General features: G+C 59.9%; 2 protein-coding genes across 2 annotated transcripts; one reads left to right on the top strand and one right to left on the bottom strand.

Moving 5' to 3' along the window:
- The first annotated feature begins 1,428 nt into the window (after window positions 1-1,428).
- On the top strand, window positions 1,429-6,818 carry TNFAIP8L1 (TNF alpha induced protein 8 like 1). The gene is made up of 2 exons (XM_005429456.2): window positions 1,429-1,562; window positions 5,422-6,818. The coding sequence occupies exon 2, from the start codon at window positions 5,424-5,426 to the stop codon at window positions 5,982-5,984; it is 561 nt and encodes a 186-aa protein (XP_005429513.1). The 5' UTR covers window positions 1,429-1,562; window positions 5,422-5,423; the 3' UTR covers window positions 5,985-6,818.
- A 1,095-nt stretch (window positions 6,819-7,913) lies between these two features.
- Window positions 7,914-11,190, bottom strand: MYDGF (myeloid derived growth factor). Its single transcript, XM_005429457.2, has 6 exons — window positions 11,011-11,190; window positions 10,295-10,345; window positions 9,909-9,970; window positions 9,553-9,634; window positions 8,939-9,011; window positions 7,914-8,664 (listed from the first exon to the last, which is right to left on the bottom strand). The coding sequence occupies exons 1-6, from the start codon at window positions 11,188-11,190 to the stop codon at window positions 8,585-8,587; spliced, it is 528 nt and encodes a 175-aa protein (XP_005429514.1). The 3' UTR covers window positions 7,914-8,584.
- Between the last annotated feature and the right edge of the window lie 2,061 nt (window positions 11,191-13,251).

Below are 13,251 nucleotides of genomic sequence, written 5' to 3' on the forward strand. Positions count from 1 at the left end.
CCGCGGCCCCCCCGGCGGTGCCGCGGCTTTCCCGGTGGGTAAAACATGGGGCAGGGGCGATTTCCCCCCGGAATCAAGGGAAACACGATGGGGCTGGAAAGGGCGCCGGGTCCGGTGGGCGCTGGGTAACGGGAGCCGGGAGGAGGCACCGGAGCCACCCCCGTGGGGCTGTCACGGCCCCACGTGCCGGGGCCGGGCCGCGTGCCCCATGGCAGCCCTTGGCTTCGAGCGTCGCCTGTCCCTGCGCTCCAGAGGATGAAATTCCTCGATTCCTGGAAAGACGAATCCCTTGGGAGAGGCCGGATCGCCCCGGGGGCAGAGCTGGGTGTAAAACTCCCGACTCTGCCCGATCTTCCCTGGGGCACGGAAGGGTTCGGGCCGTTCTTTACTGACCCCAGGCCCAGCATTGGATCCCAATTGTCCCGTGGAGTTTTCCTGCCTCCCAGAGCGACTTTGTCCTCCTGATCGCGGGGCAGGAAGCATGTGATGTGCCCTGGCCCCTTCCGCAGCCGGACAGACGGACGGATGGTGGTTTGGCCTCAGTTTCCCCTCTCCCAGCCTCTGTTTTCTACTTCCCCATGAGTCTCCGTCTGCTCCGAGTGAAGGAGAAAGGAAGTTGCTGCCAGAGAGAGCAGCTTGATGGCAGCTGGAGAAAGAAAAGGAGGAAATGGAAGGCGAGACAGATGCTCCAAAATAACCCCCCCCTTCCTCCTCTCTGTAAAATACCCCCCTTCCTCCTCCTCTTCCTCTGCCTTTTCTCCATAAAATCCCTCTTTCTTCCTCGTCTTCCTCCTCCCCTCCATAAAATAACCCCCCTTCCTCCTCCTCTTCCTCCTACTTCTCTCCTTAAAATAACCTCCGTTCCTCCTCCTCCTCCTCCTCCTCCTCTCCAGTTTGGCAGCTGCCTCCCCCGCGGGGCACAGCGATCCCAGGGGGAATTCCTTGGTGCCAGAGCAGACCCTCAGATCAGCCCCCAGGATCCCGCCTGCGCTGTGCGGGGGTGAGCCCCCTCCCTGTGGATCCAGGGCCCCATTCCCCACCCATGCCCGGGGTTGGCACGGCCGGAGCCCCCTCGGACGGGCGGCTCAGCTCCTTGCACAGGCACGTCGGAGCTGCCAGGGCGGATCAGCATTCCCAGGCAGAACCAAAACCGTCTCCTTCCCATGGCTGCATCTGCAGCCCCAGCGAGGAAGGAGATTTTGGGACGGAGGAGCTCAGCTCGGTGCCAGAGGTGGAGGGGATGGTGATGGGGGCACACCAAGCGCTTGGCAGCGGTGCTGGCACCGGGAGCGAGCAGGGCGAGGGGGAAGCACCGGGTGCGGCGGTGCCCGCAGCGTTCCCGGTGCCCGTTCCAGCCGCGGATTCACCCGGCCGTGCCAAGAAAGGAGCTTTTCCCGGGGCGAGGTGTTTGCTCAGTGCCTTCCTCCCGGCCTCACCCCGCTGGGCACACACGCGCCCGGGCAGCGTCCCCGGCTGCTCTTTGCACCCATGGCAACCTGCGAGGGCCCGCACGCGTCCTCCCTCCTTCCTCCCGCTCCTCTTCCTCGGCTCTCCCGGCGCTGGTAACGGGGGCCCGGGAGCTGCGGGGAGCACAGAGGGTGGGGGACAGGATGGGGACACTGCTGGGGCTGGATGTGGGTTCATGGATCATGGGGACAGGATGGGGACACTGCTGGGCTGGATGTGGGTTCATGGATCATGGGGACAGGCTGGAGGCACTGCTGGGGCTCTCAGGTTACTGCCCAGCGCTCCGACCTGGCTCCTGTAATCCAGGAGGGTTTAATTAATTAATAGGGTTTGGAGCACGGGGAAAGCGATGCCGGGGGATGGAGAGCAGAGCAGCAGGATGCCATCCACCCACTTGGCGTTTAGCCACGGACCTGGGGGGCTGGGAATGCTGGGGGGCAGAGCAGGGGTGTTTCCCAAGGCAGTGGGAGGGAAATCCAGGGAGATGGCCACAATTCAATGTTTATCCTGTTGGGAAACGCTGTTTCCATGTTGGAGCAAACTTGTAGCCAGACAATCCAGGTTACTATGGCCGCGGTGGGAAGGTGGAGGAGGAAGAGGAGGAGGAAGAGGAGGCAGAGGTGCCTCTGCTCGGAGCTGGAGCTTTGTGGAGCCTCCCCCTCTGCGCTGCTCCATGAATTAATTAAGTGCTTTTCCTTTCCTGCATGAAATATTCACCTGCTGCCAAGGGAACTGGGGGGGCTCGGGGACCAAGTCCAAGGAGCTGCTGGTGGGAGCCAGGTGGAAGGGACAGGCAGGGAGAGGGATCTTGGGAGCAGGTTAAAGTGATAATTGGGATGCTATCACTGCTGGGTTGTCACTTGGCAGCTCTGCTGGGGTGCCGGGTGACCACAGGGTGACAGGGTCTTGTCTTCCCCCCTCAGACAGGAGCTGTCTGATGAGGATTGATGATTGATGCTTGTGCCCTCAGTGGTGTGGGAGAGGTTTTTTCGGGCAATCAGGTCACAGCCAGGTGTTGGGTGAGGTGCAAGCCCAGCGGGGTGAGCGCCAAACCGGAGATGGGCACGGCACGTGTCTGTCCCCAAAGGACCACGTCTGTCCTGTGGCAGGGCCACGCTCTGTGCGCTCACCCCAGCCCTCACACCACCGCTCAGGGCTGCAAGACTCCCCCAGAAACCTCCAAAATGGGTGGAAACCCTCCAAGAAAGGGCTGCAAAAAGCCACCGTTGGGACCGCAGCCCTGCCACCCTCTTCCGGAGCAGGGAGGAACTGGGTGACAGCGGCACGGGGCTGCTCCGCTTAGGAAGGAAGAAGAAGAAGCTGTTTTTTAGGGTGTTTTCATTAAAAAGAAGAAGGGGGTGGGGGGGAGCCCAAGCCCTGAGCCGGTCTGGAAGCTTCAGCGACAGGAAGGAAGTGAAGTGGGTTATTTCAGGCTCCAGTTGGCTGCTCGGGGCACGGCTCGACTCTTCCGCGCTCTGATAGCAGCCCCTCGTGAACAATGGGGTCCTGGGGCCCTTCCCGGCAGGAACACGGCTCGTTCCGGTGAAATCTGCCGCTGCTGCCGAGTCAGCAGCTCGGGCTGGCCCAGTGTGCTGCGGAGGGCGCCAGGGAAGCGCCCGGTGCAGCGGGAGGTGAGCCTGCCTTTCCTTGGCGTTTGCAGGAAGCCGCCTATGAAGCCATCCCTGGGCACTGGAGAGGGAGCTGGTTGCATTTTTGGGATCCCCATACCTGCCTATGCCACTTTTGGGGTCCCTAGACCCCCCCATAATGCTTCGTGCCTCAGTTTCCCCCCTGGAGCAATGCTCCTCTGCAGCAGGGGAGGGCTGTGAGCAGCTGGGTGTTATTTGCTGCAGGGAGCAGAGGCTTGATCCATTATTGCAGCTGGCATTTGGGAGCCGTGGGCAGCTCGCAGGACTTGGCACTTCCTATTTTTCATGTGCTCTGGAGGTGGAGTTTGCACTTGGCTTTATGTCTGTGGTCACCCAGGGCAGAGCTCGGGTGTGGGAATTCCTGTGGGTGTGGGAATTCCTATTTATCCAGGCACCGTTCCCAGGGCACCCCACAAGCCTGGGGAGGGAAACTCCAGGCTGTCAACAGCCCAGCACAGCCCTGCTCCTTCCGGACAGGCTGCCTGGCACGGGTGAAGTGAGTGAGTGCCCTCGCAGCCAGGGCACAGGAGCTGCAGCTGCCTCTGCCCACCCTGCCCGTCCCTCCCTCCTGGGTGCAGCCATTGCAATTCCATCAGCCTGACCCAGGAGCTGCTGTCACCACGCTCTGCCTTGTCATTTTTGTCTTATTAAGTGTGAGAGCCTCAGCTTGAGGCTCAGGCTGACAGAAATCAATGTTTTCCCACCGTAGGAAATGCTCCCAGACCTCCGTGTTTTTCCTGAGGGCTGTAAATAACCCTGCAGGCGATGTTTCTGTCGCTGCTCCTGGAATTCTCATCCCCACGGAGCCTTGGCTGCCCTCGGCTTTGGGAGATGCTGAGGGAGCCAGGGCCCAGCTCCATCGTCCTGGCATGACTGGCTGGGGATCCCTGAGGAGCTGGGGTTTGCTCCTGAGGGGCTGCTGTGTGCTCCAGAGTGCTGGGAGCAGCACTGGGGATCCCCAGAGGGCCAGGGGGGAATGACAGAGCTGCCTGTGGTGGGGACAGACTTGGTTCTGTGACAGAAGCCCAGAGCTGTGGAATGGTTTGGGTTGGAAAAAGACCAAAATCTCATCTCATCCCAGCCCTGCCATGGGCAGGGCACCTTCCACTACCCCAGGCTGCTCCAGCCTGGCCTTGGACACTTCCAGGGATCCAGGGACAGCCCCAGCTGCTCTGGGCACCCTGTGCCAGGGCCTCAGCTCCCTCTCAGGGACCAATTCCTTCTTAACATCAAATCTAAACCTGCTGCCTATCCATGAGCAATTTATCCCCATCCATCCTCACACCAGCAGCATCCTTCAGCTGAAATATCTCCTCTCCCCTCCCCGGGGATGTATTTATAGGCTGATCCCCTCCCCTCCTGCTCTGCCAGGCTGTCCCTGCCATGTGCAGGCTCCTGCAGAAGCGGCTCCCAGCTCTGCCCATCCATCCTGGTTGTTTTCCTGCTGTTCTCCCCTCCCTGTGATTTGTAGCTCTGCGGTTTCCCAGGCCAAGATGCATCTCCAGGGTTGGTTTTAATCGTTCTCAGCAGAGTTTAAAGCCGTGCTCTGCCCCAGGTGATGGATTTGGTCCCGCCGGGATGTGGGAGCAGGGCTGTAGGTGAGGCTCCTGTCTGGGTGAATTATTCACCTCTGGAGGAGGCTGGGGCAGCAGCACAACAAGTCCCAGCTCGTGTGGGTGTTCCAGGGTGAGCAGTGCCAGGGAAGAGGGCTCCCAGCCATTGCTGGGTGCTGCAAACCGGCTGTGCCACCCCGGCCAGAGCGGGGTGGATGTGGCACATGGCAAAGGGGCTGACTCAGCTGCCACCTGGGCTGTCCCCAGCTCACCCTGCAGGAAATGAGTCAGGTTTGAAGGAAGGAAAAATGCTCAAACGATGGGGCAAGAGTCCTTCCTGCACCAGGAGGAGGGAGGCGTCGGTCACAGGAGGGACAGCGGGATGGAGGGTCGCTGCTCAGGTAGGGACACCTTGCTCGCTGCAGCCTCTCCACAGAGTTTGGGAAAAGGGAGGTGGGAACAGCCTGGAACTGATCCCACCAACCAAATCTGGGGGGTGAGCTCAGCTCTCACCTGCCCTGGCACCCAGGAGCTCCCTCAGTGTTGCCATTGGCTGGAGATGCTCTTTCTCCTGCCAGAAATCTGTGTGGGGAGGTCAGGAATCACAGAGTCATGGAGTGGTCTGGGTGGGAAGGGACCTTAAAGCTCATCCAGCTCCACCCCTGCCGTGGACTGGGACACTCCACCAGCCCTGGTGAGATGGGGATGGGTGCAGAGCAGGGACTGACCCGTGTGTGCCTCTTCCCCTGCAGAGATGGACACCTTCAGCACCAAGAACTTGGCCCTGCAGGCCCAGAAGAAGCTCCTGAGCAAAATGGCCACCAAGACCATCGCCAACGCCTTCATCGACGACACCAGCAGCGAGATCCTGGATGAGCTGTACCGGGCCACCAAGGAGTACACCCGCAACCGCAAGGAGGCCCAGAAGATCATCAAGAACCTCATCAAGATCGTGATGAAGCTGGGCGTCCTCTACCGCAACGGGCAGTTCAGCCCCGAGGAGCTGCTGGTCATGGAGCGCTTCCGCAAGAAGGTTCACACCTTGGCCATGACGGCCGTCAGCTTCCACCAGATAGACTTCACCTTCGACCGCAGGGTCATGTCCAGCGTGCTGACCGAGTGCCGGGACCTGCTGCACCAGGCGGTCAACGGGCACCTGACGGCCAAGTCGCACTCGCGCATCAACCACGTCTTCAACCACTTTGCGGACTACGAGTTCCTGTCGGCGCTGTACGGCCCGGCCGAGCCCTACCGCACCCACCTGCAGAGGATCTGCGAGGGGGTCAACAAGATGCTGGAGGAGGAGAGCATCTGAGCTGGGCTGCTCCTGGCAGCCAGACTCTGCCTCCCGCGAGGCCGAAGATGCGATGTCTGCTTTGGCCTTCGCCGGGCTCGCCGTCCCCTCCTCCTCCTCCTCCTCCTCCTCTGCAGTGCTCACTTGTGTTCTCCTCGTTTCTCCAAGAGATTGAACCTCTTGACTTTGTGTCCCCCCTGCCCAGGGTCTGCAAACCCCTCCCTGCGCTGGGCTGAGCCCTCTCGGCCATCCTGGGATTTTGGGCCCCTGCTGTACAGTTGGATTTCCTTTGCCCACCAAGTGCCTTTAGCTCAGAGTCCAAGGGTTTGGACTCTTTGCCTTGAACTCTGTTCCCTCTGAGGGGAAACTGAACCAAAGACTCGCGGTGTGAAGCACCTCTGAGGTGTCTCTGAGCAGGTGGGATGGTGTTGGGGGGATCTGTTCTGAGACCCCATAACTGGAGGGCTGTGGAACGCCGTGGTTTCTTCCAGCAGCCCCACAACGTGGTGGGAGCAAATCATGGTCCAGACTTGTGCTGGCTGCCTCAGGCAGGAAGGTGCCTCTGCCTGGGCTTAGGTGTCCTCAGAGACAAATCCCTGAGGCCAGGAGGATCCCTCCTCACCTGGGGGAGGGCTGGGAGGGAGCTGCTCCATCCCTGGAACCACCCAGCACCCACCTGCCCACCAGCCTGCAGTGGTGGTGCCACCTGGCAGCTCCAACGCTGTCCTTGGTGGTCATCCAAAGCCCCCCTGGACTTTCATCCCTTTTCCACACCCGTGACTGAGTGATGTTCGTTTTTAGCAAACTCTGTAGCCCTGATGAGTTATTGAAATAAACTCACTGTGTGGCCTGGGAGCTCCGTGAGGGTGTTCTAGCACCGGTGACAGGATGAGCCCTGGGGACAGCTGGCTTTGCCCCCAGCTGCTGGTGGCTCTCTGTGACCTGCGGGTTGTGTTCTCTGTCCCCTGGCACTGCTGCTGCTTGTGCTGTCCCTGCTCAGTGGCCCAGCAGCTCCTGGGTTTGCATGGACAAAGAGAACGGCTTCCCCTGCCAGAGGGCACGGTTGGATGGGATACTGGGAAGGAGTTCCTCCCTGTGAGGCGGGGAGGCCCTGGCACAGGGTGCCCCGTGCCTGGCAGTGCCCAGGGCCAGGCTGGACAGGGCTTGGAGCACCCTGGGACAGTGGGAGGTGTCCCTGCCCACGGCAAGGATGAGCTTTAAGGTCTCTCCAAACCCCAACCGTTCCATGATTTGGTGAGATCCCAGCCCCAGCTGACCCCACATGGGCTCCTCCGCACCCCCAGATCCCCTGAGGGCCAGGAGGGGCCCAGCAGCAGAGCCCTGGCTGCAGGGGGGGCTCTGCAGGCACAGCCCGGAGCACACACCCTGGGCAGGTCACTCCCAGCACACCGAGCTCGGCTCTGGGCACTGGAAATTGCCCTTTTAGCCCCCAAGACACCACACAATCTCCACTGGCCTTATCTCTGTGACCTTCTGGTGCCTCCTGCTCCCTGGATGTCTCCAGGCACGGGCTCCTGCTCCCTTCCCACCCCTGGCACTGATAACTCTCAGCCTCAGAAGATGAAAGAAAAGACACAAAGGCTCTGTCTCTGTCATTTCACAGGCCTGGCTGCAGCTGTCACCGATAATTGTGTGACACAGCTTGGCTGGGGGCAAAGCCCATTCACAAGGGGGTGTGGAGAACAGCAGGAGCCCTCAGGAGGGCAGGAACCAGAGCTGGGAATCCCGGGCAGGTGTGGTGGGATGGGGCTGAGGGATGCCCAGCCAGAAATTCTTTGCTGTTCCCAAGGTGTGTGTCTGTGTCAGCTGGAAAAGCCCCCAAACCCTGTGCAGCCCCCAAATTCCTGTGAGACACCTCAGCTCCTCCTGGCCAAGCAGCAACAAAGCTCCACACAGCTGGAGAGGGGAGGAGAGACAGAACAGAGCAGCTTCAGGCCAGAGCACGATGCTTTATTTCTTTATTGGTGCTGTATTTACACAGGAAAGGAATTGCACATTCCCTGTTATTACTCTGGATAAGAAAAAGGTCGCTTTTCTGTAGGTACAAAAGAGTCCCGTGGTTGTGCTGACACGTGGAAGTGTTGCCTGGATTGATTCCTGATTGTGTCAGAAGAAGCTGCTCTGCCTTCCCCCAGCCCAGCCCCACACTCACCATGGAGTCAGAGCTTTGGCCAATCCCCCCCTCCCTCCCCCTGAATTAATTATTTCCTCCTGTCACGCTGCAATCCCACCTCCCCTCCAGAGACTACAGAGTTAAAACCTCCCTTTAGCAAGCCCTGCTTTAGTCCAGCCCCTTATCTCCCGGCACTGCTCTTCCCAGGCAGGCAGATAAGGAGCCCCTTTGCTGAGCTCTGCCCTGCTCAGCCACGCAGGAAGGGGCACAGGAGGATCAGGAGCCTCCTGGGCTGTTACTCTGACACAAGGCAGAACAAATCTGTCCCCAGCCCTCCAAGCCCCCACTCGTGTCGGTCCCCAGCACACTGTAGTATGGAAAACATAAAAGGTTTGGCCAACCAGAAGAAAAACCCTGCAGGTAAGCAGGAAATGCCTTCCCTGCCGTGCTGGTGTGGCCACGGCCCCTGCCCAGGGCTGGCCTGGGCTCACAGCTCATCACGGGAGGGTTTTGCCACAATCATCAGCTTGGACAGCTCGAAACGGAACTTGCCTTCCCTGTGAGACACTGCAGAGAGAGAGAGAGCACAGCCCAGGGTCAGCAGATGGGGAAGCAGGAACCAAACAGCCCCAGTGAGCCCTCCCAGGGTGCTGGGCACTGCTCTTCCCACTCCTGCACATCCCTCCTTACCCAGGGGTTTAACCCACAAAATCCAGCTGCCAGCGGTGCATTGAGAGCACTGCACCCCAGCTCCAGGGCACTGCCACCAGGAATTGGGATAAACTGGTGCCTGGCGTGTCCCCCAGCCCAGCCCCTCCCTCACAGCCCCTCAGGCACACACCTGTGGTTTCAGTGACCCCAAACTCCTCCTGTTTTAGGGGGATGTCGTTCAGGGCACCCGTGGCAGCCTGAGACTGAAACAGGAAGGAAGGAAGGGTGAGAGGCTGAGGCAATCCAGCAGGTCACAGAATTCAAACCAACTGAAAATGAAGGGCTTTGAGATTTACGTGCAGTGAAAGAATTAAGTGCACAAAGGAACTCTGAAGGAAAGTCTCTGTCTGGTTTTCTATTTCCTATTAAACCACGGACTCGTGTCCTTGGGGCGAGTGAAAACCTCACCCCTGGAAACTGGGAAATGGAAGAATGAGCCAGACAAAAACGCCAGCAGAGGTTTCGTTTGCTTTGTCACACGCAATTTGTTGAGGCAATCCAAGACTCCCGTTGTGCCCTGGTGCCTTTGGAGCCCCCTCCCAGCAAATGCAGTGACCGAGGGCAGGAACACAATGGAGCAGGCTGCCCACCTGCAGCCCCCCTCTGCCTGCCACCAGCCTCTCATTAGGGACGTGATGGAGCACTTTCTATGGCACAGATGTCTAATCAATGTTTTCCATGTCTAATTCGTGTTTTATAGCAGCCTCCCACACTCGTGCTTCCCCGGGATCAGCTGGGACTTACATAAGCCATGGCATGCTCTATCTTGGCTCCTTTCACTTCAGCTTTAAACTGGGTAAAGAAGAGATAAGACTTCCCTTGGGGCCTGAAAGAAGAAAGCAGAGCCTTTGTCATCGGCACAGAGGTGCAGAGGAGGAGGAGCAGAGGAGAGAAGGATTCCTGGCTCCCTCCCTGCCCCCACAGCCACCTCTGGATCTCTTGTAGCTGTGTGCAGAGCAGGGGAGAGGGGAACAGAGAATTTATAAACCAACAGCTGCACCAAAAGCCCCCAGAGCATCCCTGGTGGAGGAAAACCCTCCCTGACCAGGTGTAGATCCCTGCAGGGTCCTGGTCCCTGCCCCACCGTGCTCAGGACACACCTCCAGATGGAGCAGGAGAAGAGCCCGCTGTCCTCGCTCACTCCGACCGTCATCTGCCACTGCTGCGGGGGGGAGAGCCGGGGTCAGCGTGGGGAGAGCCTGCCCGGCCAAGCCTGCCCTGCAGCAGCTCCACAATCACCCAACCCTGCCCTCCAACAGCTCCACAATCACCCAAGCCTGCCCTGCAGCAGCTCCACAATCACCCAGCCCTGCCCTCCAGAGGAGCAGCAGCTCCAGAATCACCCAGCACCACCATCCCAGCCCTCCCTGCTGGCCCCTCCTGCTCCCTGCAGTTAGGACTGTGCTCCCACACAAACAGTTCCCAGCCTCTTTTCCTCTCAGGGTGAGAAAAAGGAGCCGATTGCAGCAGGAGGTGTCCAGCTCACCTCGTTGGTGCCGCCCTGGGCCGAGTAGGTGAAGGAGCAGCTGTAATCCCCCTGCCAGAGAGAGGAACAGCAGCAGCCTCGTTTAGCGCCAGCTTTTCAGGAATTGCTGAGCTGGGAAAAGCCCCCCCAGACCACCAAGCCCAACAGTGCCCAGCACTGCCAAGGCCACGCTGAGCTTGTCCCCAAGTGCCACTCGGCCTTAAATCCCTCCAGGGACGAGGACTCTGCCAGTGCTACTGTGCCAGGGCCCACCTCCCTTTCCATGAGGAATGTTTCCAGTATCCAGCCTAAACCTCCCCTGGCACCGCCATTTCCTCCTGCCCGCAGTGCTGGGGTGAGGACTCCTGTTCTGGGGTGCCCAGGGACCCCCAGCCCCTTCTGCACTGGGGCCTTTCCCTTGCTGAGCCCCCTCCCATGAATACCCCTCTTTCTCTGAGACCCCCTTCCCCTCTCCCTGCCCTTGGGGTACCCCCCTTTCTCCTGGGGGGGGTCCCCATTTGGTACCCCCCTTTCCCCTGCAGACCCCTGGGGTCCCCCTGCCTTTGCCGCCCCCTTTGGGACCCCTCGCTCCCTGGGGACCCCCCCCCCCGCACGCCCCGCCCTCCCTCATGCCCAGCCAATCCACACAGCAGGCGATATGAGTGACGTGTCGCGCAGCCAATCAGCGAGGGGCGCGTACCCTCTCCGCTCCCGCTCCCTCCCTCCGGGGCGCTCACCAGGCTCCGGGAGAAGGAGTGAACTCCCCCGCCGGGCCGCACGTCGAATTCGGCCGTGCTGGGGGCCTCTCCCGGGGCCGTTCCCGGTCCCGCGGCCGCCCGGGCCGCCAGGCACAGCAGGGCCGCGGGCACCAGCAAGGCCCACGCGCAGCAGCCGCTCCTCCCGCTGGGCGCCGCCATCTTGGAGAGGAAGCGCGGGTACGGCGGCCGGCAGGGGCCAGCGCGGCGGCGGCACGGCGGCCATGTTGGGTGTGGGCAGGAGCCCGGGCGGCCAAAGCGGATGGACAAGGGGACATGGGGACAGAGGGACTACAGGACAGAGGGACACGGGCACGGTGGTCACGGGGCAAGAGGCCCTGTTGTCAGGGGACAAAGAGACCACGAGGATAAGGTGCCACTGGGACAAGCGTCCATGGGGACGAGGGGCTGCGGGGAGCTCAGAGACAAAGGGCAGCAGCATGGCCGGTGGGAGCTGCCCTCGCTGCTCCCCTGGGTCTGGGTGCTCTGAGGGTGCCCCCTCTGAGGGAAGGTGGTACCAGGTCCCCAAGTGGTTCCAGAGGATCCCAAGGATCAGAGCAGACCCTGGATCAAGGGGCATGGGGAGCAGGACCTGCCCCGGGTATCCCTTGGCACGGAGACTCTTCCACCCTTGCCAGGCCTCCTCCGGGGCAGGGTCCGGTGCTGTGGCACCGCCCAGCAGGGCCAGCAGCACCCCAGGGACGGGGCCGTGGCACAGGGCTGGGGGTCAGGGACCCTGGGCTGAGCCCCCCAGCACAGCCAGGGGCTGGGAGCAGGAAAATCCTGGATTAGAGCAGAGGGGGAGGCACAGAAATCTGCGCCAGCTCCAAGAGGGGCTGGAGGGGGACCAGGGACAGGAGGGTTCTCTGCAGAGGCCGTGCCTGGAGCATTCCCTGTGTCCCAGCACGGAGCTGGGATGCCTGTGATTTCACCAAAATCCCTCCCAGAGCATTCTGCAAGATCAATTTACACCCTTTGGTTTGGGCAGCACAGACACACCCAGAGCCCAGCCCTGTCCTTGGACTCCCCACTCCTCCTTTGGGGGACCCTGGGATTTCTGAGCTGCTCCAGTTGTTCTGGGGTGCAGCCTGCACGGCCCAGGACAGAGATCAAGTGCCTGAGACCCCCGAGCACCCCGAGTTTCCACTGACGTGGCTTTCCCAGAGCCAGAGCTGTGGTGGCACCTTTATCACACCCACGCTGGGAATGGAGATGCCAGGAAGTTTTCCATTCGAGCATCTTTCAGGGCAAGGAGTGACTTTTCTGAGCTAATTCTGTAGCTTGAGGAGTGATTTTGTTTTAAAAATAAGCCCTCCAGAACATCTGTTCTCCCTCCACACCATCCACCTAAAAATAAAGCCCCACAGGGTGAGTTTTGGGAGAGAAATGCCTCCCAAGCCACTCTCAAGTCCCAAATTCTTGAGGAAAAGTGGTTTTTGCCTGGTTTCCCCAGCACCTGCTGGTTCCTCTGTCATTACCACTCACTCAGGAAATTAACTCAGCTTCATTTCATCCTCCAGCTGCAAATCCTCCACCCAGAGCCACCCTGCTCCCATCCCTTCCCGGGGTGGGGCCTCCCACATCATTTGTGTTCCAATCCCGACAGAGCCTGTTCCATATGGAACAGCTCCTCGAGGAGATTTCCCAGCTAATTCCTCTCGGGATTCTCAATCCCCAAAAGAAGATGACCAACCCCTTTCTAGGGTGCCAAAAAGTCCAGCAGCAAGCTGGGGGATCAGAGGAGCCAACAGATCTGCAAACTCTTCTAGACGTCTTAAGACATTTTAAGAAACACTCAGCTTTTCGGGGACAGGAAAAAGCAGTTCCAATTAAGCCTAAAAATTAAATTAGGGAAGCACAGAAACAAACTCTGCAAAAATAAAGCTTCTTACCATCCAGCAGCACCCACCCAGCTGTGAGGAACAGAGGGTGCAGCTCTGCTGGCTGCAGGGTGCTCTTATAGACACATCTCAGAGGTGCAACTTCCTCCACGCCAGTCCCTCCTTTCACCCCTCTGACCTCAAAACTCACACCTGAGGTGCTTTGTAGCAGCTAAACCACAGCTGCAATATTGGGACAATTTGGGCACAGAGACAGGAGGGGGGAAAATCTGTTCCCAGCCATCCCCAGGAACCCAAATGCTCCATCTGGAAGAAGCTCTGCATTTAGAACAAGCCTCCAGCAGCACCCTCAGGGCATTAACAGGGGTTAATTAACAGCAGC

This window comes from Geospiza fortis, unplaced genomic scaffold, assembly GCF_000277835.1.
Source record: "Geospiza fortis unplaced genomic scaffold, GeoFor_1.0 scaffold299, whole genome shotgun sequence".
In the NCBI taxonomy this organism is placed as follows: Eukaryota; Metazoa; Chordata; class Aves; order Passeriformes; family Thraupidae; genus Geospiza; species Geospiza fortis.

What these genes read in the sequence shown, in the direction of transcription:
- MYDGF (XM_005429457.2), bottom strand. Translation starts at nt 11,190, where the DNA reads ATGGCGGCGCCCAGCGGGAGGAGCGGCTGCTGCGCGTGGGCCTTGCTG. An exon ending in TAGAGCATGCCATGGCTTAT is followed by an intron (nt 9,012 to 9,552) that starts GTAAGTCCCAGC and finishes TTCCTGTTTCAG; the next exon opens with TCTCAGGCTGCCACGGGTGC. An exon ending in TGGGGTCACTGAAACCACAG is followed by an intron (nt 8,665 to 8,938) that starts GTGTGTGCCTGA and finishes CTCTCTCTGCAG; the next exon opens with TGTCTCACAGGGAAGGCAAG.
- TNFAIP8L1 (XM_005429456.2), top strand. Translation starts at nt 5,424, where the DNA reads ATGGACACCTTCAGCACCAAGAACTTGGCCCTGCAGGCCCAGAAGAAG.